The 27,276-nt window shown below is 45.1% G+C and overlaps 3 protein-coding genes and 1 gene segment (V, D, J or C); all 4 read left to right on the top strand.

The window, feature by feature from the left end:
* Window positions 1-261: 261 nt before the first annotated feature.
* On the top strand, window positions 262-7,431 carry LOC125442855 (phosphatidylethanolamine-binding protein 1-like). Its single transcript, XM_048514611.1, has 4 exons — window positions 262-473; window positions 4,142-4,251; window positions 4,600-4,700; window positions 5,757-7,431. Exons 1-4 carry the CDS (start codon window positions 339-341, stop codon window positions 5,972-5,974), a joined length of 564 nt encoding a protein of 187 aa, XP_048370568.1. The 5' UTR covers window positions 262-338; the 3' UTR covers window positions 5,975-7,431.
* A 2,413-nt stretch (window positions 7,432-9,844) lies between these two features.
* On the top strand, window positions 9,845-14,990 carry CHCHD10 (coiled-coil-helix-coiled-coil-helix domain containing 10). Of its 2 annotated transcripts, none has more exons than XM_048515024.1 (4): window positions 9,845-10,025; window positions 11,727-11,949; window positions 13,700-13,850; window positions 14,718-14,990. In XM_048515024.1, the coding sequence occupies exons 1-4, from the start codon at window positions 9,979-9,981 to the stop codon at window positions 14,735-14,737; spliced, it is 441 nt and encodes a 146-aa protein (XP_048370981.1). In that variant the 5' UTR covers window positions 9,845-9,978; the 3' UTR covers window positions 14,738-14,990. The 2 variants fall into 2 exon arrangements, with proteins under 2 accessions (XP_048370981.1, XP_048370982.1); XM_048515025.1 differs by having other exon boundaries at window positions 11,730-11,949.
* Window positions 14,991-18,237: 3,247 nt separating this feature from the next.
* The window catches only part of LOC125442851 (immunoglobulin lambda-1 light chain-like), a 420,716-nt gene continuing 411,677 nt past the window's right edge, over window positions 18,238-27,276 (top strand). The window contains exons 1-2 of the mRNA XM_048514607.1: window positions 18,238-18,453; window positions 18,760-19,066. Coding sequence (XP_048370564.1) covers window positions 18,327-18,453; window positions 18,760-19,066 — 434 coding nt within the window. The 5' untranslated portion in view covers window positions 18,238-18,326. The remainder of the gene's footprint in view (window positions 18,454-18,759; window positions 19,067-27,276) is intronic.
* Window positions 23,506-24,029, top strand: LOC125442879. The segment is given in 2 exon segments: window positions 23,506-23,574; window positions 23,704-24,029. Coding segments are annotated over 2 exon segments (369 nt in total).

A 27,276-nucleotide genomic window follows, 5' to 3' on the forward strand; every position in this document is an offset into this window, starting at 1 on the left:
CATTAGATCACCTCCCTATTTTTTCAACTGGAATTAATAGTAATTTAGGGGACTGAAAGGAAGATTATGGTTATGCAACGATCAGAGACACACAAGAGTGGTGATAGACAACACAGGCAGCTCGCAGACTTCAGCCTCTCTCCAAACTTGGAACAATTTTACAGCTGATCCTCCCCACCAAGCCAATAAGAACAGAGACCGAGGAGCTCACGTGTTCGGGGCTGCTGTCACTCAGCAGCAGACCGAGTCTGCGCATGTTGCTGGGGGGATCGGTGGGCGTGTGCGCTGTTCGAGGGGGGTTAGCAGCGAGGGGAGCGGCGCATCGGTGCTGTGCAAGGATGTCGGTGGATCTTGGCGCATGGGGCGGCCCGCTGAGCCTCACAGAGGTGGAGGAGAAGCCGGCGAAACCGCTGCGGGTCTGTTATGGAGGGATAGAGGTCGATGAGCTGGGCAAAGTGCTCACCCCCACCCAGGTAATCGAGGCATACATGCCTTCTTGCACGTTTGCAAAGGCCTTCTCGTGGCGCGCGGTCTCTCGCTCCGTTTTGCAAAACGCCATCCCGCCAGCAAGCACCGTGCAAGCGTCTTGCAGATTTTGCTTTGTGTGCACCCCTTTTTGAGGCAATAGGAAAATATATTCCCCTGGCTTTGTGTGCACCCTTCTTTAATGCAATAGGAAGAGATATTCCCCAGGCTTTCAATTTAAACGCTCCCCGGCGTAATTCTGTTCCAAATGCAGCTTTATTAGTACTTTTGGAGACACCTTCCCTTGCAAGAGGAGGGAGCAGAGGAGGCCCGTTAGATGCCAGGCCTTTTCCTGGATCCCTGTTGTTTTAACTCTCGATAGATGTAAGTGCCTTGGCGTGTGCGCAGGGTGCTTCTTATTTCGTAATGGCAGCGTGCGCGGTTGCGAGGAGTGAAAAGGGTTTGTGGTTTTAAAACACGACTTGTGCCTCGAGATCGCTCTCTTCTGCAAGCCCCTGAGTCGTTTCTGATGGCTCCCGGGGACCTTTCTTCTTAAGAAAGATCCCTTCGCGTGCTCCGAGAGGGTCCGTTTGCAAAACTAATCGGTCGCCTTGTCCCGTTGCAAAGCATCTGCTGTGAAACAGAATAATCAAAAAGAGAGGCCGGAGTTTGCAGAGAAGAGGCTCCAAGTAGGCCCGCCTCCTTTGATGCCAGACCGCAGTTGCGCGCCCCCGTCCCTGCAGCGCGTGCCCGGCGGGTGCCCTCGATGGAGGCGGGGGGTGGCAGCGGCGGCAGCACGCCCCGGCGGTGTTTGGGCTTGCAGGCGCGCGCCGTGGGCAGACCAGGGGCGGAATCAAGCGGCAGCGCTTCTTCCATAGGTCAGATGATCCGAAGTCAAGCAAAAGACAAGCGACCCATAGAAATGAGTAGGAAATACGTTTTCTTATTCGACAAAACATACTGTGATGTACATCTTTAGTTTGCACGCGGTTGCAACCGTTTGCAAGATAACTGTGGGTTAGGATTCTTGCTGATCATCTAATCCAGGGCCGGCTCCAAGTTTTGGGGGGTCCGGGATTAGAAACAGAGAGCTGGAACGGATCTCAGAGGTCATTTAGTCCAACCCCTTGCACAACGTAGGAAATTCACTACTCCTCTTCTCCCCAGTGACCCCGGTCTATGCTGAGAGGTTGGTTTATACTGTCCAAGGCCCCAGCTCATGGCTTCCTTCCAGCTTATCCACATTCTCACCGGTCAGTGTTTGCTGTGTCAATTTAATAGCCATACTATTGACCTACGTCCTTTCTCCACGGGGTTGGTAGTGTGCACAGATAGGAATGCTATCGTTGTGCCAGTCATTAATTGCCACCATGCCTTCCCTGGTAGCATGTGGTTTGGGGTGTGGGTGGGGTGGGGGTCAGTGTCCGCTGGCAGAAACCTTGGGCCTTAGCAGCCACCGTACCTCAGGCCTCATTCAACATCCTGGAGGGGAAAAAAACACATGGCCTGCATAAGATATGGAAATAGGCAATTGAAGCTGTTTCCTGACCTGGAACATCAGCTGGTAAATGACATTCTGTTAAGACTCTTAAAGGAGCAGACTATATTTTTTTCCCCTTCAGGTTGTTGTCCTGACAGCATGGCTCTGGTTATTCCCTAGTGAGGAAAGGAAAGCACCCATCAGAGACTCTTCCCTGCCTGTGAAGGACCAAGTGGCTGCTAATTGAGTAAATGGGCAGTAGGGATAGCTGTGATTATTCACTTAGAAGAAGCAGCAGGGGTGTGTTTAAAAAGCATCCAGGAGAATCCTCAGGTGTGCCCTAGCGATGTTCAGATAAAAGGTAAACACTTAATATTTGTGGATCGCCATTGTATTGGAGCCCTGGCCGGAATGGCCCAGGCTAGCCTGAGTTTGTTCGGTTTCAGAAGCTGAACGAAAACATTTTGAAATATGTAGAACAGTTAGTAAAAGTAAAAATCGATGTAAACAATGATTTATTAATAGTGGGGATAATAGATGATATAAGAGTAAATAGAACTTTGGAACCAATGTATAAAATAATGATCAGAGCAGCACATGCAGTGTTAGCGTTGGGCTGGAAAGATAACAACAACAGTCTCAAAATGGTTGGAATATACCTGGGAACAAATACAGCTAGAAATTTTTGAGAGACTGGCAAAAATACACTATGGCAAGAGAAATTAGAAGATATTATGAAATTATGGACATTGTATGAGAAATGGATGGAAAAAGCCGGATTTAACGAAGAACTATGGAACAAGAGAATAAGAAGAATGAACCTTCTGTTGCTTGCTTGAATAACCAATGAAAAGAAGGGGGGAGGGGGGAGAAAAAGGAAAAACGTATAGTTTGAATAAACATATTGAATGTAACAAATATAACAATATTCTATACAATAAAAAATTATTTTAAAAATTATATAAAAAAAGAAGCTGAGCAGGGTCAGCCTAAAGAGGCTTTGCCCCTGCAGCCCAGGGCAGCTGGATTCCATTGCGCACATTCTCCTCCACTGCCCACTTTACCAGAAACCAAGATCCAGCTTATTAGTACCAATCATTGACTCTATGAAAACCCTGACAGAGCTTGATAAAGTAAATATGCTGTTAAACTGCAATGACCTTGACTGTTGTCTCGCAGTGGCAAAGTTTCTGGCTGAGGTTTGCGAGCTGAACTTGTGATCCAGTGTGAAGTTTTATCTAGTAATTTTAACTGTATTTATATTGTATGTTCTGTATGCCAATAAAGGCTTATTGAAATTGAAATTGAGGGACAGCCTGGTTAGTACTTGAATGGGAGACCACCTGGGAATACCAGGATCACTTTGCAGAGGAAGGCAATGGTAAACCACCTCTGTGGATGAACCACCTCTGTGGATGAAACCACCTCTGTGGATGAACAGAATTTCTGGGGATGGAATGGGGCATGATGGTGATGATGGCCACTAACCTGGATACCTGATGATGGCCACTAACCTGATGATGGCCACTAACCTGATGATGGCCACTAACCTGGATAGAATTTCTGGGGATGGAATGGGGCATGATGGTGGTGATGGCCACTAACCTGGATAGCTTTAAAAGGGGCTTGGACAGATTTATGGAGGAGAAGTTGATTTATGGCTACCAATCTTGATCCTCTTTGATCTGAGATTGCAAATGCCTTAGCAGACCAGGTGATCGGGAGCAACAGCCGCAGAAGGCCATTGCGTTCACATCCTACATGTGAGCTCCCAAAGGCACCTGGTGGGCCACTGCGAGTAGCAGAGAGCTGGACTAGATGGACTTTGGTCTGATCCAGCTGGCTTGTTCTTATGTTCTTATGTTCTTATGGGGCAGTACTGTAAATACGCCCCTGCAGACAAGTAAAATGTAACCCTCATATCCCTTGGGTGAGTATTACCAACAGAGCTGGATCCAAACGTTGGTGAAGAGATGCTTAACTGCTTCATGCTTTCCTCCTTTGGCACTGATACAGGCGAAGGGATAATGGGAAACTTTACTTGCTACAGTTCTGCTGCTAAAGGCACAGATGCCCTTTTGGGGGATAAAACTGGCAACCCACTTCCAACCCTATGCGGTGATAATGACTTCCTGCTGAGGAAGGCAGCTTTCTTTTGTTGTGGGTTATGGATATCTTTCGACTTTTCCTTGGCAGGTTAAGAATCGCCCTACAGAACTCGAGTGGGATGACTGCAGCCCAGAAAAACTTTACACCTTGGTTCTTACGGATCCTGATGCCCCCAGCAGGAAAAACCCGAAGTTCAGGTAAAGGACAGGATTCATTCAGAATGGGTTGGCTCAAAACCATGGGACAATGTAGTGTACAAATGAGTTTTGGGAAAGTGCCTGTTGAGTAATCAAAGAAATATAAAATGTAGTTGCTATGGTAATTAACTTAGTCCAAAGGGACTCTGTCCCAGTGTCAAGAAGAAACCCATATGCATCCTGAGTTTCTTTGTGGAAGGAAAGAATGAAGGAAGGAAGGGAAGGATTCTTCGTGGAAGGGAAGGATAAAAATGTGATGCATATAACTTTTATGGTACCTTCTAGTTCTTGAGGTTGCTGCAAAATTTAATCTTGGGAAACTTAACCAGAGTATACTCTTTTTTAAAGGGAATGGCACCATTTCCTGGTGACCAACATGAAGGGCAACGATATCAGCAGCGGGTGTGTCCTGTCTGACTACGTTGGCTCCGGGCCTCCCAAAGGAACAGGTAGATGACCAATAACTGCCTTTTCTCTTGGCTTTTTATTCGCACATGTAAACGTTTGCCCCACTACAATCGGTTAGTTGATTCTCTGACTCAGTTTGGTCTCTGGGAAAATTCAAGCCTGTCAATCAAGGCCCTTGACAGGAAGAACTGTTCTTTTTTCATCAATGGAGGATGAACCTTGGATCACAGGCAGATCGTGCGGAAGGTCCCTTTTTCAGGTCTGGCATTGCCTGTTGAAGGTGATCTTGGAGATGCTCCTAGAAAGACCTCTGGTTGCAATTTTTGAGTCTACCTTGTACTGTCTTGCTATTGGTCCATCTAGCTGACTATTGACAGCAGCTTTAGAGAGCCTTGGACAGATGATATTCTCTCCCAGCATTTGCTACCTGAGATCCTTCAACTAGACATGTCAGGGGTTGAAGCTGTGACTATCTCTCAGTGATTAAACATCTGCTTCAGATGCAGAAGATCCCAAATTCATTCCCTAGAGTAAAGGAGAAAAACTGAAATGTATGCAACCTTAGCTTCTTTTACTGACTAAATACTGTAAAAGGCATCTTTTATAACATAGCATGTAAAATTGTATTATTAGGGATACTTAAGGAATTTAAATATACAAATATTTTCATTTTCTGTAAAAATATTTGCAACAGTTCAGAAAGAGGAGAAGATTGCTGTACCCTATGTTACTGTAGCATATGTGTTTTTAATTTTTGCTACCGGAATAGTAGGCAAAAATAAATGTTGACGGTATTTAAAAAATCTATAGTAAACAAGTTAAAGTATATTATTTGGACAGAAACTGTCATTCAGTCACAATAGATACATCCATGTACCAGGCACCTGGTTAGTGCGCCACAGCTGTGCCCAGTCGCGGCCCTCAAAGAGGCTTCCTCTTTGTAGAATACAATGTAAGAGTTTTTTAAATGGTTACCCAAAATTTCCCAATGCTTAGCTTGAGGTTGTTGTTGCTTTTTAAAAAATTGCAGTGCTAGGCAGATGCATCTTGATTCCCTGCATTTTCATGTGTATTTGTTTCTCTCTCTCGGCATGCAGGGCTGCACCGCTATGTTTGGCTGGTCTACGAGCAGCCGCAGCAGCTGAACTGCAACGAACCCGTCCTCAGCAACCGCTCTGGAGATAAACGCGGCAATTTCCAAGTGGCGGCGTTTCGCAAGAAGTACAAGCTGGGTCCCCCTTTGGCTGGCACGTGCTACCAGGCCGAATGGGACGACTATGTGCCAAAGCTCTACGAGCAGCTCTCTGGGAAGTAGAGCAGCCCTGTTTTCCTGCCGTCGTCCCCCCGTCCTGTAGTGTTAAATGAGTTGCACAAAACACCAGTAATGGTACTGAGGCCCCTTCTGGTGCGGCTGACTTGGTAAACACTTGTGCTGACTAGTTGTTAGTGGGGGCAGCAATGGAATCAGTTTTGTAATAGTGGGCTCACTCAAAGAGTGAGCTTGTTTCTGTTATTATTCAGATTCAACTTGCTGTTCAATTTGTTTCTGTTCAAATGCATAGTTGACTGTGAAATGGCTATTTGGAGGTAGAAAATTTGGCTAAACAGTCACTTTCCCAAAATCATTTGCAAAGCCTGATGGAGGAACCTGGGCGTTCTACAGTGAGCTTGTAACAAAAAAAAGTTTTTGCTACTTTTCCTTCCTTTTAACGATTTGCTACTACAACTGTGTACCCAGTTTGCTGGGGGTAAAATGTAGCTAACTTGGAATGCAATGAGCAAACCACCTCATCTGCCTTGTAAAAGTCATGTGATGTCACCCCATGGTTCACCCAGTGGTTTCACAGGGGGCTCCGTTAACCTTTACCGTACTACACCTGGGCACTAACAAGTGACATCCATCCCAGCAGAGTTACACCCTTCTAAGTCCATGACACAGACAGGTGTAATTGTGCTTAGGAAGGTAGTCTAAGTATCCTTATTTGGAAGGGATTTCCTTCAGTGGTGGTGGGACTCCAAGCCAGCTCACAAACGGCATCAGCAATGGCTCTGCTGCGGCAAAGCTGCTCCTCCGTGGCTACCGCAGATATCATGTGGATATTGCAAGGGTCTTTGCTACAACCAGGCTACCACTGTTAGTATGAAAAGTACCGGTATGATTTAGCTACTCGTGACAGAATTATCCCTGCATTATCATAAAGATGTCCCTGCATTATCATAATTATCCCTGTATTAGCATAAAGAGCACTTTTGTGACTGTAGCCACAGTTATCAAATATGAATTGGTCTATAGTTCTGAGTGAATATCTCTTAAGATTGCACATTAAGTTTAGAAATCCCTTATCTGTCTTTTGCTTGTATCGTTTGGATCTCCCAGTAGAGCCAATGTAAATGTAGAATTGTCTAGTTCATGATTTAAAGATAAACTGTCCCTGCCTTTGGAGGACATCCTTGTTAATGGGGCCATGACTGGAAAATGCTGACTACTGGTTCTCTGTTTAGGGCATTGTTATCTCCTCTGCCCCCACCCCCTTTTTTCTTTACACATTTCACCAGGATCGTAACATTCTTATGGCTGGGTAGACATATTCTGTTGCTTCTCTTCTGTCTCGTTTTGCCAGAATTAACACACTAAGCAGGGACTGCACATACTTTTTATACACCCCAGGAGGTCTTCTGATTTAGTACCCAAACAGTCATCCGCATGATAAACCTTGCTGGTGGTTTATGCAATTTTCCTGTTTGTTATTTCAAATAAAAGCTTAGAATCAAGAGCGGCGTTGGGTTTTCTTTTTTCTTTTTTTTCCATTCCTCTACAGAAGCCAGCCTGATGAATGAAAAGCGGCTGCCGGAACTTCAGGCCTTAATTGGAGATAGCCTGTCCTCTTCAGAGGGTGAATCTGGTAATGAGAATTACAGCCAGAATTCAAGCTCTCTTACCTGAGTGCCCTTTTGCATAGTAGAGAAAGTGTGGAAAAGGTAATTTCCCTGCGGGCCCGTAGCGGGAGATCTCTTTTGGACAAACAAATTGTAACAGCCTGATCGATGACCCAGAAAATGTTGCCAGTCTGTGTCGAAACAGAACTGTTAGAGAGGTCAGAACTTTGACCAGTTGAGTTGGGTCTGTTGAGATCTCTGCTAGCTTTCAGAGGCAAGTTTGCAAATTTATATGAGTCTGGAAATGGTAATTAGGCAGGTTTCTATGGGCAGAGGTAGCATATCTCCAATGAATAGATACCCAGAGCCCGTGAAAGTGAGCTGTGGTAGTCTTATTCCTCATGTTATTCAACCTCTGTGGAAATAATTTAGAGAACTCATTCATAGTTTTGGGATTGGATGTCATCAATATGCGGATGACACCCAGCTCTTCATCTCTGTATCCAAATCCTCTGGCAATATGGTACAGGTATGAAGCCACTATCTGCTGTGGTTAAGTGGCTGGAAGTGAACGATTGAAAGAACCCATACATGACATTATAGGAAAGGCTGAAGGTTGCAAGAAAAGAGGAAGACCCAAAATGAAATGGATTCATAGAATCAGAACCATCAAGTCCAACCCCCTGCAATGCAGGCAAACACAAGCAAAGCAAGATTGACTGTATAAAGGAAGCCACAGCCCTTAGTTTGTAAGACCAGAGCAAGGCTGAACGAGAGGACGTTCTTGGATTACATTTGATTCCAGGACAGTTTCGATGGCTCCATGTTTTAATTGCTCCTGTTTTATTTTATTCTAACTGCTAATTGATTTGAAGGTAATTATTTTAAATATTTAATATGCATGTATGCCATTCTTTATTAAAATCAGTGATTTAAGTGAACCAGAAAGGCACAGTCAAAAATACACATGTGTACATACTTTAAAACTTGGATTGGAGAAACCCAGGGCAATTTCCCACTGGCGATTAATCCTGGGATAGTTGCCTGAAATAGCCAGGTTTCCTCGTGATCTCCCCACTGCCAAACCACAGAACGCAGATCAGTCCTGTTTCTGGTTCTTCCCCCCCCCCCGCCCCTTATCATGGGATTTTCCTGGACCTGCTTGTATATGCACCTTTTTGAAAAAACACTCCAATGTGAGCTAATAGGAGATGGGGGCTACACAGTTGAGGGCCCATAACTTTGGCCCCCATGAACCAAAGTTCACAAAACCTGGGTGGTATCATCAGGAGGGTCTCCTAAAGATACTCTGAAATTTTGGTGCTGCTAGCTTAACAATTGCACCCCTGACAGCAGACCCCCCCCCCCCCCCCGGGGCAGGCCTAGAAGTCTTCACTAGAAACATGCTGCAGTGAGGATGTTGGAACCTGGATGAAAAGGTGCTGATTCTTTTGAAACTTGGTTGTATCTAGATTAAATTTTAAGTGGAAATTCGGCCAGTATGTAATATGTCCTTTCTCTCAAGGCATTTCTTTTAAAATGCTAAAAGCCTCACCTTTCCCGTTATCCCAAGGAGAAATGAAAACTCCTAAATGTTGGTCTTTTGCATCCATGGGAGCATACAGTGATCTCCTACAGCTACCACTCAAGGCAGCACTCAGCTAAGTCTACCATCCTAAGGGTGCTTTCCTGAAAGTAACCCCCAATGAATCACATGAGGTTTGCTTAGGAATACACCTACTTAAGACAGCTCTCTAAAGAGGGTTTCGCACAGCATATTTATAACGAGTTACAAATGTTATAAATGATCTCGTTTTCCCTTCCGCACATGCAGAATAATGCACATTCAATCCACTTTCACAATTGTTTGCATGTGGATTTTGCTATTCTGCGCAGTAAAGTCCAGCTGCAAAGTGGATTGAAAGTGCATTATTCTGCATGTGCAGAAGGTGTCTATGAGAGGTTTTTTTTGTAATGATTACAACTCGTTATAAACGTATTATGCAGAATCCACTTTAGAGACCTAGCCTAAGCAGGTGTATTCATAAACTGGGTGGAATCACTGCCAAGTTTTACAACATAACCCGGAAATCTCATCTGCAGACAACGCAACTATTCAATTCGTACTTTAGTTCCTGTCTGACAGCCTTCCAGTTTCTGGAAATCTCTGGAAGGACAAAGTGAAGCACGACAGAATTCAGAGTCAGCCGCGCCTGCGTACTTGTAAATCGGGTGGCCAATCTATGTATGGGCAAGGGCTTCATTTGCCTCTACTGCGCCTGCTCAGAAGCAACGTTATAGCATACTGGGATACTTAACCTTTGCGGCACGTGGGTGCCATTCCTGGAACCGGCTGAGCAAGCAGGGAGTTCAAGGAGACTGGGACGCACTTTGCAAAGGAATCGCTGGGGCGCAGCGAGTGCGTAAAATCCAAGGATCAAGATGCCCCGGGGAAGCAGGAGTGTGGGGTCTCGGTCGGCTGCGGCCAGGTAGGCTCAAAACATAAACAAATAGCCAAACTAGCAAGAGAGCTCCCTTCCCTCCCCCGCCCCCTTTTCTAAAGTGCGTTGCTGTAAGAGAGGTCAAGGACGCAAATCTTCCCAACTCTTCCCATTCCAGGGGCTTTGGAAATCGTAACTATTTTGCTCTTGCCAGAGATTACTTTCCTTTCTAGAGGTTCTGGTCAAGCATTCGAGGGGGGAGACGGCCGTCTGTGCATGGTCAGGAACGCAGTCTTTTTATTTCCCATATCAGAATACCAAATTGTGGCATCGGCAAAGGCTGAAACGGGGGGATTCTTTACGGCTAAGATTTTGTGTCTTTTCTTCTGCCTCGAGGAAGAGATGCTACCAGGAAAGGCATGGTGGAAGGCTCCTGGAATTATTTCATTGATTAAATTACTTCACTGATATTCCAAATAGCAACACCTTCCCTCCGTTCTATCTAGTTTAAAAAGTCAGGTTTTGTTTTTGACCTTTTGGCACCGCGATCTCCCTTGGAAGGCTTAATGTGTTACCTTCTGTGGCAGTTTTAACAAATTTTTTTTTTTGAAGTGTAAATGGGCTTGCTTTGTGTTATACAATTGATTGATTGGATTTGTATCCTGCCCTATCCCAGCAGGATTCAGGGCCAGTCACAATATAAAATCAGTTATACAATTGCTCAAATCATTACCATAAAATACCAACCCTGTATTAAACAATTAAACAATACAAGTACGACCATTAAAATGTCATCCAGTATAAATAGTCAATGTATGTCAAAAAACCGATGGCAAGGCTAATTCATAATAAATAATTATCACCATCACCTACCCTCCCTCCCCCCCAATTTAATTGATTCTTACAGCAATCTGAAAGTTTGGGGGCTCCCCTGTCCTGTTTTCATGGGTCTCCCCTCACTAGGTAGCCATGATAGCAATTGTTGTTACGTTTTTTGTGGAAAGGCAGGGTACAGAGCCCAGTTGGATAGCATCTTTGTCAAAGCATGGGGAAGTTTCCTGGGAAAACTGGAAAGAACTGTCACCCGCCAACTGTAGGGGACCACATCCGGATTAGTCAGCGTTTTGATATGCCTGTGGTGTAGGACCTGTGCACGAACTCTTCCAGGATGGCACCAAACTCATCTGATACTTTCAGGGTTTTTGCAGGGGTTTATCTCTGTGCTAAAAATATTTTTTAAAAAAACCCTTAAAATGTGGTATCTCCTTATTTGGGATTGAAAGCTGAACATTATGCAGGAATGGGGCAGGCTGTTCAATGAACTATAAATGCTCTTGCATCAAATTACCATGTTTAGTAATGCATCAAATGATGGATTTGACAAAGGCATCACATAAAAATGAGTGATAATTCTCACATTTGTTCAGGACTATATTCTAATGCAGAGAAAGGTGGGGTATAAATCCAAACTCCTCCTCCTCCTCCCAGCTGTCAATTAGCTTTCACAAGGAGAGTTCACATGAGCTGTTTATTCTGTATATAGCGGGAGTGCAAAGCAAAAACCGGCTTCCGGAGAGCCAGTCACTGGGAGCCCTACAGTTGTGGAAACCGAGCCCAGTCAGTTGCTGGTGGCTTAGAGAAAAGAGAAGAGTTTGGATTTATATCTCCCCCTTTCTCTGAGTAATGGTTCATATCGGCTTGAAGGTGAATCCTTTCTTGTTAATTTTGTACCTGTTCTCTTGCTTTCTGCAGCCCAGCACCATCTCATGCCCACCCCCCGGCTCACCCTCCTGCTTCGGCTGTGGCAGCCCCAGCTCAGCCCCAGCAGCCCGGCTTGATGGCCCAGATGGCCACCACTGTGGCTGGGGTAGCCGTTGGTTCCGCCGTCGGCCATGTGATTGGTGGTGCTCTGACTGGGGCGTTCAGTGGAGGTGGGAGCTCTGAACCGGCAAAGCCAGCCAGTACCGCTCAGGTAAAACTGGAATCCTTGGCCAGTTGTAAATGACTGGATGGGTGGGTGGTGAGGCTAATAGAAATACTTGCTCAGCTTTGGAGTGCATCTAGGGTGAGTCTCTGCTGTTGAATCTGGTTCCTACGATTGGAAGCAATAGGTGGGGGTCGCCCTTTTATCTCTCCTCCCTCTCCCACACAGAGCAGCTCCTTGCACTTAATAAGTCATTTGCAGAGAGCAGGAGTTTGACTTTCCCAGCCTGTTGACAGCCAAATTCTGCAATGAGCTCTGCCCATTACATCACGTAAAAGCAAAAATTGATGCAGTATTATTTGGCAGTGGCTTTAAGCCAAGTCTGTTCTGAAGGTTATCCTGTAGAGTGATGGCTATTAAGAGCTTCTGGAATCCTTGCTGCTAGTTGTTTACCTTCAAAGTTCTGTGCTCTTGATTTTGGTGGCATGGCGTGTCATTGGTACTAATCAGAAAGGAGGTTTGTGGCATTTTAAGGACTCACATTTTATTGTTCCATAAGTTTCTGCGGACTACATAATTGTGCATCTGGTGATCTGAGTTCTAATCCATAAAAACTTACACTGCAACAAATCTGTTAATCTTTTAACGGAGCATTCCTTAGCAGAGTTACACCTTGGCTTGTTAGCAAACTTAGAAGCGGCTGTTGACCTGTTGTGGGTTTTATGGGCTGTATGGCCACAGCCTGGTAGTTTTTGCTCCTAATATTTCGCTCGCATCTGTGGCCGGCACCTTCAGAGGTATTTCATGGCAAAGATGCCAGCCATAGATGCGGGCGAAATGCTAGGGGCAAAAACTACCAGACCATGGCCTCACAGCCAAGAAAATCGGCAGCAGCCAGTTCATTCTGACTGTGAAAGCGTTCAACAATACATTGGATTGCACTGTTTAAGACTGCGCTATAACAATCTTCTCTTTGTTTTGCTGCACCAGCCAAAGACTTTATTATCAAGTCTGATGCTCATGTCACCTGGCTGTGTGACTGTGGGCTGAAAATACTAATGGAAGTTCTTCTCTCTTGCTGGACTTAGTATTTTGCCAGTAGCTTTTTGCATGTCATAATTGGATGTAGCTATTTGATAGTTCCAGAAACACACTTATGTATACACAGGAAACAGTACCTGTATTCAGCTAGCTAAGCAGAGCACAGAGTTGGAAATGACTGAGAAGTTTCCACAGCTGAAAAGAGAAACTGTCTAATGGGCTGCTGTGGCAGAAATATGATGTGGCCAAATCACCCAGTTTGGGGTCCTTCTTGTTCGAAGAGAGTAGAAGAAGAGTTTGGATTTATATCCCCCCCTTTCTCTCCTGTAAGGAGACTCAAAGGGGCTTACAATCTCCTTTCCCTCCCCCCCACAACAAACATCTTGTGAGGTGGGTGCGGCTGAGAGAGCTCTGAAGAACTGTGACTAGCTCAAGGTCACCCAGCTGGCATGTGTTGGAGTGCACAAGCCAATCTGGTTCACTGGATAAGCCTCCACAGCTCAAGTGGCAGAGCGGGGAATCAAACCCGGTTCTCCAGATTAGAATGCATCTGCTCTTAACCACTACACCATGCTGGTGTAGTGAGGATCACGGGATGTGCATGAATAACAGTCAGGTGGCTCAGGGATTATGGTAAGGAGGAAAATTAGAAAAGCTGGTCAGATCTGGCCACTTGATGTACAAATATATTCTGAACGGAGGTATATATCTAATGTACAAATATATTCTGAACTGATCTTCTATTGTGTGCCTCTAGGAGCCCAGGCAGCAGCCGGCCTATCAGCAATCCCAGTATGGACCATGCCAATATGAGATGAAACAATTCCTGGATTGTTCTACCAACCAGAGTGACCTGACCTTGTGCGAGGGCTTTAATGAGGCCCTGAAGCAGTGCAAGTATAACAACGGTGAGGTTTGCCTCAGGGAGGCGAGAGGAAGCAGCTTGTAAGCTGTCTCAACTGTGGTTTGAGAGGTGATGCATCGTGTCGGATGCGCAGGGAATGCATTCTGAGCAACGCCTGTTGAAATTAGCAGCAGTTGCGTTCAAGAGCGCACTTGTGGAGATGGATAATTCTGCATGGGCCACGTGGAACAGATTGAGGCCCTTTTGGGGTTGGGGGAGTTCACACAGAACCTGCCCCCCCCCCAATGCTTCTAACCCATTTTATTGGCCAGAACCTGACTTAAATGAAAATCGCTAAATTAGCAACTTTTTTGCTTTAACCTGGGTAGCAAATGCTTCTTGCTTGCTTGTGCGAACTACTGTCCGAGAGCTACTGTTTGTGAGAGTTACCCATCACTGCCGAGTAACCATCCTCCCAACCCTGCCCTGTAATGTTAAATTGGACACATAATTCTGAAACAGTTGGGAAGGGCATCTGGGGGTGGACGTTTAGCTTTGGGATGGAGCCATGGCTTGGTGGTGCAAGATCTGCTTTGCATGCTGCAAATCCCAGAGTCAGCCTGTAAAATCTCCAGGTAGCAGGTGAGATTGACCTGAGACTCTGGAGGACTGTTGCCAATTCAGAGAAGGTCATATTCAACTAGATGGCACAACTGGATATGTGTGGTCATTTCCCTGCATAAAAGCAGCAGACAACCTTTCTTCCTACCCCTCTGCAAGAATTTAGACAGGAAAAACTCCAAAGTGCTAAAGATAATTTTCATATCTGTAAATATATGTAAATAAATATAAATAAATAAACACTAGCTCTTAGCTACTGATCTATTCTCTGCTGCAACTGAATGTCTTGTTATTTTCCCCTTCTTTTCAGGGGTTGCTTCCCTCTTGTGAAGAGAATTCCTACACTAATGCATTGAAATGAGACTGTGGAGTAGAGCCACTGAAACCCAGTAGAGCCACTGAAACCCAAGAGGACTGGAAGAGCCAGTGAGCAGCAGACGACAAGGGCAGAGGATCCAGCCAGATCTTTAAACCTTCTTAGTGCAGTTCTGAGCTGTAAATTAACAAGCCAAGAGAATTCTGGTTGGATTTTAAGACATGGCTAGAGAACTGTGGAATAAAAACGATGGATTATTTTAATGTACAACTTGATTTTGTGTTTCCCTTTTTTTTAAAAAAATCTCCTGGATGTTTAAAAAGTGGAAGATGTAACCGCTAGACCAAAAGGTGTGCCCACTGGCCTGTGAATGAAGGAGCAAGCCGATAATTACAGTTTTGCCGCCTGGCTGATTCAAAGAAGCAGTGAAGTGGACAGCCAAACTCCCCTGAAAACTATTGTTTTATTCTCTCCTCTAACATTTACCCCTGCATTTCTCTTTTCATGACCTCTCTCCTGGGATGTACATATAGATCATTGTTATTCAAAGTGGGGGGTAAGAGCAGACATGGACCATTGCTCAATTCCTAAGCAAGGGCGTAGCCTCCTAAACGGGCACCTGGGACAAGCACTGAAATTGTGCCCCCCTTCCCAGACTCGACTGCACTAGCACCGTCTCCTCAGCCCTTCCAGTGGGAGTTAATTAAAAGTACTAGGCTTAAAAGTACTGGGATTCCTCAGGAGCCAAGCCAAGTTCTTTTAGTTAAGTTTGGGTGGGGTGGAGGGCAAGCAGAGGCAGAATTCTAGTACACATACAACATACAAGATTGGGGCTAGCCCACAGTTAGAGCTTCCAGTTACTCTGGCATCAGTTCGAATACTCTGCTGGAGACAGGATACTGGGCTAAATGGGTCTGGGTTCTGATTCAGCAGTCCTAGACGTAGGGCTAGAAACTAACTTCATTGAGCTTGCCAAAGTGACTCAGCAAAAAAAGAAGAAGTCAGAGTCAGTGCTTTATTTTTCAGAATGTATCTTCAGAGCCTTCCATTCTTTCTGATAGCAAAATTATTGCTAACTTCAGTTAAGAACAATTATTCAGTAACAAGGACACTTTTAAATCCTCAATATCCTATTGACACAGAAGGCAGACAGGAGAAGGAAATGTGATCTTGCATGACTCAGGTGGCCTGCTGGTCTTATTTTAGATCTTAGCAGGTTATGTAATATGCTGAAGGTCATCAGCATCATGTTAAGTTCATGGTTGTTCCCAAGGATCTCAGTGATTAAATTAGTTACTGACTGGTTTGCACTGTAGATACAGCTAGCCAGTTGCTGATATTATTTACACAGGTACATTGGGGCAAACTGCCAACAAAAAGGACAAACCAAAGAGAAAGACCACTCTCCCATCTGCACACAATGACCATAGTCTGTTGGCAGTTCTGAGATGGATTGGCCTATGTGAATCTTTTGGACCTGCCATAGGTCTTGTGGCTAAGGATAGCCCGTGGTGTGAATGAGTGTCACTGTGATGTTTGTCTATGTGCCAGTTCTTATAATGGCGGTTGTACTGGGGGGGGGGGGGGGGGGGGCAAAGAAGCAAATTGCCAGAAGCAGTGATTGAAAGAGGTATTCCATCGATAGTTCTATTTACCGAAGTACGTAAAATGACCCTGTCCAACCTGTTTAGAATACTGCATGCTTTTCATTAAACGTTAACTAAAACGTTAACTAAAACATGCCTGAGCACATCTTTGGGCCTCTAAATTTTATTTTAAAAGGTCTGTGATTTGTGGTAAATAGTTGCCAGAATCAAGAAAGGCCACCTCCAGATAGTCAGAATGAGAAACACCAAGTGGAATGGACCAGTGGGTAGATCTCTAGACAACAGAGAAAATGTCTTCTCTGGGCTCCATAGTAGTGTACCCCTCTGAGTAGTTACTCAGTAAAGTAAGTAGTTACTCTTAAAGTAAGTAGTTACTCTAACAGTGGCTCCATTAACAATATGACATCTGTTGACTTGTCTAAATCCTAAGTAACTTCAGGACTAACAGTGGTATGATTTTTTTTGCCACAGTTAGATGGTTAAAGTGCTGACTTAAGTGGGTAGGTACATATGCCCTAACTTCAAAATGGTATGTGAGTATGTACGCATACTTTATATAATAACAAGAGGCTAAAAAGTCAGGCAATACAAGAGACGGCAGTAGGTTTGAATAGGGAACTCCAGCAAAGGCTGATTGTGAGCCTGATTGTATGGTGTGATAACCTCAGTGGCCAATAGGTGTTGCTGTTGCCTCACACTTGATGTTTTACCTCAGAAAAGAGGCAGAAATAATTGTGAACAGTCACTTTCCTACATGTCGAAGGAAATGGTGGACGGGAATCCTGTCATTATGTTCTCGGCTACACATGATCTGATACACACGGTCACAATTTTGTGTGACTAGAGTAATTTCCATCCACATCCACAGTACATATAAATAGTTATCCTGAAAAATCTGGGTTTCCAATAATGTAAGAAGCATGGACTGTATATATAGCAACACAAGGCAATGAACTAATTGGTATATGCCATTAATTTTAGTATAAAGTCAATAGATAAGTCATACACCATTCATAAAGATATATTGTAATTATATTATAAGTAATATGCAACTGGATATAAATGTAATAAAACTTACATTCTTTATGAATGGTGTATGACTTATCTATTGACTTTATACTCAAATTAATTGCATATACCAATTAGTTCATTGCCTTGTGTTACTATATATACAGTCCATGCTTCTTAGGCTTGGCTGCCCTCAGATTTTCTAGTATTGGTTTGACTATATATATTTGCTGATCTGTTTAATATTTCCAATAATGTATGCAGAAACTGGAAAGCATGTCCTTTCTTGATTCTGTGGGTGTTGGTGATTAGTCACTCTTATATGGTAGAGCAAATTTCTGAATTAATTCCCATAACAAACAAGTGGTCAGGATTAGGTTACCAACTTCCAGGTATGGCCAGGAGTTCTTGCAGAATTACAGCATCTCCAGACTAGAGATCAGTTCCCCCTAAAGCAGAGGTAGGGAACCTTTAACACTCAAAGAGCCATTTGGACCCGTTTTCCATGGGAAAAGAAAACACTTGGAGTCTCAAATAATTTTTGACATTTAAAATAAAGATAGCACTGTATATATTGGGTTTTTTTACCTTTTACTCCGCTCATTCTGAGAAGCGCATGGATGCATCCACCCTGCTGCCTGCAGGGTGGGCAAGGATAGGGCCAGCGGCTTGGCCTTGCCGGCCGCTGGGAAAGCGCTCGCCCCGCTCCAACGGGGCAGGCGAGAGGGGAAGCCCGTGGGGCGGCCCAGCTGGCTGCGGGCAGTTGGTGTGCCCGCCCTGCTGCCTGCAGGGCGGGCAAGGATGGGGCCAGCGGCTCGGCTCGTGGAGCCGCAGTGCAAGGGCAGAAGAGCCGCATGCGGCTCTCGAGCCGCAGGTTCCCTACCCCTGCCCTAAAGGAAATAGTAGCTTCTTAAGTCACTGTTAAAAGTCTTACATAAGCACACAGCCTGTTCACCTTAGTGCTCTGAGATCAAGAAAGGGAGAGGAAATGGAAATTTGCATAAGGACAGCATTTCTTCAGCCCCATGAGAGTTTAAAGGACAAGAATAGATCTTGCTCTAAATCCTCCACCATGGCCTTCAGTGCACTTCTCCTCCTGTTGGCATCTTGCACAGGTGAGAATTTGAGATAGATTTTATTGGCCCGAGTGCCTAATGAGACAATCGACTTGGAGTTTTAGTTAAATTTCCATAATTTCTATTTTAGCTGCCTCAGTTTCACAGTGAATGGGATAGTTTAGATTCCTATGCCTTCAACAGATGTGAGAAAAGGATTTTAATAGGAGCAGCAGTTTTCCTTTGCAAAAGAAGAACCCCTTTCTGAAATTGTTTCAACCAGTAAGGCACGAAGCCCTCTTTCGTACTGGAAATGGCAACCGCTGGATTGTGATGTGACATTGATTTCTTTCCAATTCATTCTAGGCTCCAGTTCTGAGGCAATGCCACTGACCCAGTCGGACAACTATTTATCGGTGGCTATGGGGGAGACCACAAGTATCTCTTGCACTTTGCAAGGTGTGGAGTTTATCAGTGGCAGTCACCCATCCTGGTATCGACAAAGACCAGGGAATCCTCCTCAACTACTAATATATGAGGCCAGACAAAGGGCCTCAGGGATCCCTGACCGAATCTCTGGAGATAGTTCTGACAACAGGGCAATATTAACCATCTCAAAGGCCCAGGCAGACGATGAGGGAGATTATTACTGCATGGTGTGGCATGCCAGTGCATAACACACTGATCTCGTCCAGGGCTGAAGTGAAACAAAAACTGTGTGCATCCAAGAACGTCATGCAAGCAAGTGAAAGCAAGAAATGCACCAGACTTCTGTGAAGTGCACAGGAGTAGGAGCAGTAAAGATGTTGGCGACTCTAGCAAAAAGTCAGTCTTATGGTTGCCAACAAGTTGGTACATTCTGGGAGATTTTCTGGGGAGAGCGGGTTTGCAGAGGGAGACTTCTGTGGGGTATAATGTCATAGACTCTACCTTCCAGGGGTGGATGCAGTCAGGAGATCAGTTGTAATTTTGGGAGGTCTCCAGGCCTCACCTGGAGATTGGGAAGCCTAGCCCATATTTACATATTGTCTCAACTAGCATAATGTAGTAGTGATGAAGGGTGGACTCTAAGGAGCAGCAGTGGTGTAGGAGGTTAAGAGCTCGTGTATCTAATCTGGAGGAACCGGGTTTGATTCCCAGCTCTGCCGCCTGAGCTGTGGAGGCTTATCTGGGGAATTCAGATTAGCCTGTACACTCCCACACACGCCAGCTGGGTGACCTTGGGCTAGTCACAGCTTTTCGGAGCTCTCTCAGCCCCACCCACCTCACAGGGTGTTTGTTGTGAGGGGGGAAGGGCAAGGAGATTGTAAGCCCCTTTGAGTCTCCTGCAGGAGAGAGGGGGGATATAAATCCAACTCTTCTTCTTCTTCCTTTGTGTTCCATATGCTCTACATTTATGTTCATGCGGGAAAGAAACACCAGATTCCACATTCACATACTTTTCAGTTGCTATCACTGTAGGGATCCGCAGGAGAAATTAATTGATCCTGCAGCCCATCTCAGTATGGCCTTAAAAATAACATGGTTCAAAAGAAACAACTCTCTTTTCTTTTATCTGATAAAGAGCCAAAGATCGCCAGTTTGGCAGTTAACAGTTTTTACATGAATACTAAAAATGAAGTCCACCTAAATGGAGATGTTTCTTTGCAATTTATTCCTTGTATAAATTATTAATCTTAGCTCAGATTTTAATCTTTGTGTTTATACCTTTTTTAATCGGTATCTGTTATGGATATGAGTTTGTATAGTATGCCAATAAAAATATTTCAAGTTCAAATTCATAGATGGCTAGTCAAGTTCAGGACTGCGTGCACCTGCTCCGGCCCTGCTTCCTGTGCGTGCTTGGCCAAATTTCAGCAAGAGCGTACAAACTGTTGTTCTCCTCCACACACCTTGAAACCAGCATGCCTTCTTTCTGCAGCACCTGCTGTTTCCTCCCAAGGGAACTTGTGTCCTTGAAATAAGTCTGAAAGAAGTTACCGGCAATTAGAGGAGTTAACTGGAGGAGACATGCCCAACTCACCTCACAAGATGGCAGTATTGTGTTTGAATGGGAACTCTGGTCCCAAACCATGGTGTCCATACAGCGGGGGTCCCCAAACTTTTTAAACAGGGGGCCAGTACACTGTCCCTCAGACTGTTGGAGGGCCAGACTAAAAAAAACTATGAACAAATTCCTATGCACAAATGATTGTAAAATGTTTGATTTCACCTTTCAGCCTTTCTGTCGTGGTCTATTTTTAGAACAGTGACCAAAGTATGTCAAGTACAGGGTGGGCTCCAAATATTGTTGGGGAGGCTGTGGAATACCTTCCCCTGTAAAAAAAAGCAGAACTTTCCCAATGAAGCAATCCATCTAACCCAGGATTAGGTATCTTCCTGGGTTCTTCCTCCCTAGCAGCCAGCGAGCGATTCGCCAGCCTGGCTGATGCCAATGGGAGTGAGGCGGAACAGAAAGCCTGAGAGCAACACATGGAGTAGCCAAGAGGGAAGGGCGGAGCAGGAGTTGCCACGTGTAAGGTTTCCAACTCTGGGTCAGAAAATTCATGGAGATTTGGGGGTGCCATCATGTAATTGCAATCAACAGCCGTTGGGGCCGGTTCCTCCTTTCCCTCGTGCCCCCACTGCACATGAATGGAGCCATTGCCGCCATGCCTGGCGGGCCGGATAAATGCCTTCAGGGGGCCACATTTGGCCCCCGGGCCGCAGTTTGGGGACCCCTGCCATACAGTGTTATGCTGGCCAAAATGTTGACCATCACCCTTTTTGCTTTGGCCGGCTCCTGAGGCTTGAACAATAGAACTCTAGACTGGGCAGGAATTCAACAGGAAAACCTCTTCTTTCACTATCTCTCCCAAACCAGAAGATGCGCTGTTTGTTGAATGTACACTTCCCTTGTAGAGGTTAACGCGGGAGCTCTGCCAGAAAAAAATGTGGCAATCTTTGTGAGAATGAAATACATTCTGCACATGTTCATAGGCATGTAATTACTGGCCATACGGTCTATACTGTAGTAATAAAGAAGCACCTCTGAGCATAGCCGACACAGAATACCCCCTCCAGCGCCAATAATTATCCCTCTGTTTTGTTGCCTCCAGAACTGATGATGTTGAGGAAGATTTTGAACCATAGTGCCTCATCTTAAACACTGGTATCCATAGACCAGTGGTGGCGAACCTATGGCACGGGTGCCAGAGGTGGCACTCAGAGCCCTCTCTGTGGGCATGCGCAAACAGAGCCCCCCCCCCCCACATCTAGGCTGGCCTGGGCCGCATTAAACCTAAGACCTAGTTTTGGGGAAGCAGTGTAGGTAACCCTGTTAAGCACTGTTAAACCCCACTGATTTTCATGCAAAGGACTAAAGCGCAATCCTTTATCTGGGAGTAAGCTCGGTTGCTGGCAATGGGGCTTGCTTCTGAGTAAACCCTCCTAGGGTCGTGATTCACCTGTTGGAAGAGTTGTACGATTGCTTCAAAGCAAAGCCACCGACCACCACCAAGCTTACTCCTGAGTAACGCACGCCTCGGAGCCAACCGTTTTTTCTAAACTAAAACCTCAGTATTCGGGTTAAATTGCCATGTTGGCACTTTGCGATACATAAGTGGGTTTTGGGTTGTAATTTGGGCACTCTGTCTCGAAAAGGTTCACTATCACTGCCATAGACTGTTTCTGCAACTGATATCAACCTATGATATCATACAAAGAACCCTGTCATGGAGAACCAACAGGAGCAGGTCATATTTGCTTTAAGAAGAGGGGGATTGCCCCAGGCTCCTGGAAACATCAGTTCCTGCTTGTACTAAGCCATGTTATTACAGTTCCCTCTGTGTGGGCAGGGTGGTCTGGGTGTCACAAGAACACCCATAGCTCCATAGTTAGCTTTGATGATTTGCATGTAGAAGGTGCCGGCCAATTCCTGTCATGTGACACTGACGGTATGTAACTCTGGTGTTACGTTACTACCCTTCATGAGCTTACAGTTATTCCTAGCTTGTTTCCTGAGGGTTAAAGATGGTTTGAAAGGTTAAACACCATTCGGAGAAATGAACCTGTGAACTGGTTCTGTATAACGGAAATTTCTTTTTGAGGGGAAAAAAATTGAAGTCTCTATTGGTCAGCTCCCGTAGCATCAATGTATTCCACGCCAGTTTGGAATTGCCCATCCCTTGAAAATGTGCTCATGCTTACTTTCTCCCGTCATTTCTCTTACATTCTATGTGCATTTACTGCTAGGGTGCATGCTTAGTATAATTTTCTTATAAGATTTTCCTCATGAGGCGAAGATATTTCTAACGAGATGTCTAGCATTGATCCCTTCCATTTTCTGTTCCAATTGGCCAGCATTCATTCATTCATTCATTCATTCATTCATTCATTCATTCATTCATTCATCCATCCATCCATCCATCCATCCATCCATCCATCCATCCATCCATCCATCCATCCATCCATCCATCCATCCATCCATCCATCCATCCATCCATCCATCCATCCATCCATCCATCCATCCATCCATCCATCCATCCATCCATCCATCCATCCATCCATCCATCCATCCATCCATCCATCCATCCATCCATCCATCCATCCATCCATTCATTCATTTATAGGTCGCCTCATCCCACTGGGAGAAAAAGCCATCTTCCTGCCAGAGAAGAGGCAGGTGGGAGTGTGAGGGGCGACCTGGAAAGAATTGCTTTCTCTTTAGCTCTCTCACTGTGGTATGTGTGGCGAGAGATAGCCAGGGCTTCTCTTGCCTGTTTTCCCAACCTATCTTGTCACTCACCCCTCTGCAGAGCATGCCAGGAGAGGTGGGTAACTGGAGTATGGAGAAAAGGGAGGGGAGAAGTCAGAGTTATCTCCGAATTCTGTAACAGATTTCACAGTAAAAGAGGGATCTTGGGGTGGAGACCTGGCAACTCAAGACATCGAAAGGAGGCTTTGCATTGGACCTGTAAAATACAGCCCCTTTCCCACTGATTGTACTTTAACTTGACCTCTGCCAAGGAACCATAATTAATGAGCGTCTCATTTGCATGGAGGGGAAGCTCTCTTGACCAGAGGGGTTTAAGAGAGAATGGGAGGATCCTCCTCACCAGAGATCTCCTTGACTGGTTGGCTCATCAGTTTCCACTACAATGGCTCTGAGCCTGCTTCTTCTTAGCATCCTGGTCTGTATCGGTAAGAAGAATGAAACAAAAGATACTTGAAGGACATATGGAAGTTCTTCATATTCTTAACTGCCAGCCATGCCAAAGTTTTACATTGGTAACTTGTTAAATTAATGGATCGCCCTTTGCTTTCTTTCAGGTCCAAGTTTCCAGCAACTGCAGCCTTTGAAACCTTCAGAGACGGTGTCTCTAGGGGGGTCCATCACCCTGTCTTGCAGATCTAGCAGTGGAACCATCTCTAGTAGCAATTACCCCCTATGGGTCCAACAGAGCCCAGGGAAAACTCCAAGGACTCTTATATATGACACCAGTACCAGAGTAGCTGGCATCCCAGACCGTTTCAGTGGGTCAAGGTCTGGGAACACGATGTCCCTGGCAATCAATGGGGCCCAGGCAGAAGATGAAGCTGATTATTTCTGTGCTGTGTGGGCTGGGAGTGCGCGGCACAGCGATTCATTCAAATGAAGAAGTGAGACAAAAACCCTCCACTGCTCCCCCCTCCATGTGCATACAATAACCAAACTTCATTCTCCATGCCATGAAAAAGACCTTGAGTTAAGGGTGAGAGACAGTAGTGGCTGCAGTGGATACTCCAAGTTTAGAAAAGCTACCTCCTATTCTAATTTTTCACTGCAATTTTGAATGTGAAATTCTACTTTGGAATGAAAAACGTGACTACATTATATCTGCTGGGACCTCCTAATTAGACAGTTTAACTGGGGTTTTAAGGTCTTGGCCAATGTGGCATCAGGATTAGAGTTTGGGACTAGGATTTGGAAAACCTGGTTTCGAATCCCCATTCTGCCATGGAAGCTCACTGGGTGACCTTGGGCCAGTCCTCCGAGCCTACCTCACAAGGACCTTTTCCACACAAGTTATTGAAAACACTTCCAAAATGCTGACAACATGTTTTCACTTACTCCCCCTTTCCCGTTTTTCACACTCACCCCCTCAAAACGATTCCTGGCTGCCATTTTGTGATTCTCCCATTTTATTTGGGAAAGAAGAGAGAAAACAGTGGAACTTATTTGCATGCTATTATGAATGGACGGGGTGCGTGCTTTACAGGGATTAATATATTTGCTAAAAAGCTCTAGGGCTGTCCCTTTATTTCCTGAGACATCAACGAAGGGGGAAATGGAAATTGCACCCCTGTTTCTGGGTGACTGCTTTTTGTTTCTGCCCCTTTTGAAAGAGCTCAGCGCATTTTAATTTAGCCTCACTTCATATCTTCTACGGAAGTACAATGAACATGTTGGGAAGTCATGCCAAACAGAACACCCTGCAAGCAGCCATTTTCTCCAGGGGACCCATTCTCTGTAGCCTGGAGACCAGTTAGAATTCTGGGAGATTCCCCAGGCCTCACCAGGAGGTTGGCTATCCAGATGGTGCTACGAAGAGCAGAAACCTTCTTGGTGGTTTGCAGCCCCAGCACACCTCTTTCTAGAAATGAAGACAACCATGCAGCCATTTCTTGGCTCGATCTGATAGGCTGATGTCACCAAATCCTGTTGAAGGCAGCCAATGGTGGATGACCTTATTTGCATGTAGATGGTGGAAATGTCTTTCCAGGGTCCAAATTTAAGGGCGATCCAAGCAAAGGCATCCTAGAGAAACAGGGTGTGTGAATTCTCTTGAATTCTCCTCAGAATGATGTGGGTTCCTTTGGTTTTGTTCCTGGGGACGTTTTTCTCAGGTAAGGAAACACCCTCATCTGACAATGGAAGCATCAATGTTAATCCAGGCTGCCAGTAACATGGTCGATCATCTTGTTGCAGGTTCGAAGTCCCAGTTGGTGTTAACCCAACCACCTTCAGTGGCAGAATCTCTGGGATCAACCGTCAGGATCTCTTGTGCTTTGAATGGTGGCAGCAACTTCAACGATCAAAGGTTCCGCTGGTACCAACAGCAGTCTGGGGGTGTCCCACAGTTTATATATCATTATCGTCATGGCAACACCCAGGAAAGGGGCTCAGGGGTCCCCGAGAGATTCACAGTCTCTGCTGAAGCCTCCAACAAACTTTGGTATTTAGTGATCACAGGCGTCCAAGCTGAGGATGAGGCTAAGTATTATTGCTGTACCTGGGATAATGAGCTCAGCATGTATCACAGTGTTTTTCTATCATGGGGAACTGAAACAAAAACCTCTGTCGAGTCACACAGGATCACACGTCTGCTGATGGATTGACACCAAGTGGCAAAGCACCAGTGAAAGGGCAGAACATACAATTGGCTTTATTGCCGTGCATCTATAAAACACCAGCAATGCTGTTCATACTCGGCTGTACACAAAAGGCTATATCAATCACACATGTTATTATGAATGGATGGGATGCTTTACAGGTAATATCTTTGCTAAAAAGCTCCAGGGCTGTACCTGCATTTCCCGAGACTTCAGTGGAGGGGGGAATTGCACCCCTGTTTTTGGATGACCACTTTTTAAATTCTGCCCTATTTGGAAGAGCTAAGAGCATGTTAATGGCGTGAGGTAGCCTCATTTCATGTCTTCTAAGGAAGTACAGTGAACATGTTGGGAAGTCATGCCATACAGTTCACCCTCCAATGCAGCCATTTTCTCCAGGGGACCTGATCTCTGTAGCCAGGAGATCAGTTGTTATTCTGGAACTTCCCCAGGACTCACCACCTGGAGGATGGCAACTCAGATGATCTGCAGCTAGCTTCAGGAACAGAAAGTGCTTGACAGTTGTGGGGAGGGTGACCACAGTAACTCTACGTCAACATATAGATGTCAGATCATCTTCAGGTTTGCATGTACCTGCTCTGGCCCTCCTTCCTATGTGTGCTTGGTACAATTTCAGCAAGAAAACGCAAACTGTGCTTTCAGAAAAATAATTACTAAAATTAAGGATATATTTAAAATGTTTTAAGGCTGGAACTTTTTGGGCTAAAAACCACGAGGAACTCCTGGGAGGAAACATTTTATTTCCAGGCTCAGAATATTTTATTTTGATTGTGCAGAAAGGCCCAAGGGTGTCATTGTGAGGATAAAATGCAGGACAGGAAGTCAATGTTGCAAGTCCTTTTGGTCTCTGCTGGGGAGAACGGCAAGGTGTACATTGCATCATAAATAATAAAGATTATCATTGAACACTTGAAAACACCATTAATACTTGCGACAGCATTCATCAATAAATGGTTCACGGATGACCTGAGTCCAGACCAAATCCTTGCTCTTCTGTAAAGCTTAGTGGCTGACTTTGGGTCTGTCATACAGTCAGCCTAACCTTCCTCACAGGGTTGCTGTAAAGATAGAACAGAGAAAGAACTGTGGCTTGGCTCCCATGCATGCTTTCCATATGTGGCTCTCTCTAGCTGCAATGGATGCTTTCCTCTTTTTCAGACCATCTTCTGGCACTGATATCACTCACATCCACCTCTTTTCCTGTCCTGATGTACCCAAGAAACAAGGGAAAACATGCCGTCAAGTTGCAGCTGCTTAGTTTGAAGCTCTGAGTTGATCATGCTAGTCGGGGCTATTAGGGCCACAACCAAGGCAGACAGGTGTTCATTCCTTTCCTTTCATCAGAAGAATACGATGGTTCCATGATTCCCATTTCCTCATGCAGAAATGGGCCGCACAACCTGTTTGGTCTTCTAGGGAGATGAAAGCACTGGGGACTTAACTGTTTCCACCTGGAGTCAACGCTGTTGGAAAATCATTTTTTTTACATCCCTGTCCGCCAGAATTCAC

The sequence above is a fragment of the Sphaerodactylus townsendi genome, linkage group LG13, assembly GCF_021028975.2.
Source record: "Sphaerodactylus townsendi isolate TG3544 linkage group LG13, MPM_Stown_v2.3, whole genome shotgun sequence".
Lineage (NCBI taxonomy): Eukaryota > Metazoa > Chordata > Lepidosauria > Squamata > Sphaerodactylidae > Sphaerodactylus > Sphaerodactylus townsendi.

Coding starts and splice junctions, on each gene's coding strand:
- LOC125442855 (XM_048514611.1), top strand. CDS start 339: ATGTCGGTGGATCTTGGCGCATGGGGCGGCCCGCTGAGCCTCACAGAG. Junction 474..4,141: donor AAGTGCTCACCCCCACCCAG/GTAATCGAGGCA, acceptor TTTCCTTGGCAG/GTTAAGAATCGCCCTACAGA. Junction 4,701..5,756: donor CGGGCCTCCCAAAGGAACAG/GTAGATGACCAA, acceptor CTCGGCATGCAG/GGCTGCACCGCTATGTTTGG.
- CHCHD10 (XM_048515024.1), top strand. CDS start 9,979: ATGCCCCGGGGAAGCAGGAGTGTGGGGTCTCGGTCGGCTGCGGCCAG. Junction 10,026..11,726: donor TCTCGGTCGGCTGCGGCCAG/GTAGGCTCAAAA, acceptor TCTTGCTTTCTG/CAGCCCAGCACCATCTCATG. Junction 11,950..13,699: donor AGCCAGCCAGTACCGCTCAG/GTAAAACTGGAA, acceptor GTGTGCCTCTAG/GAGCCCAGGCAGCAGCCGGC.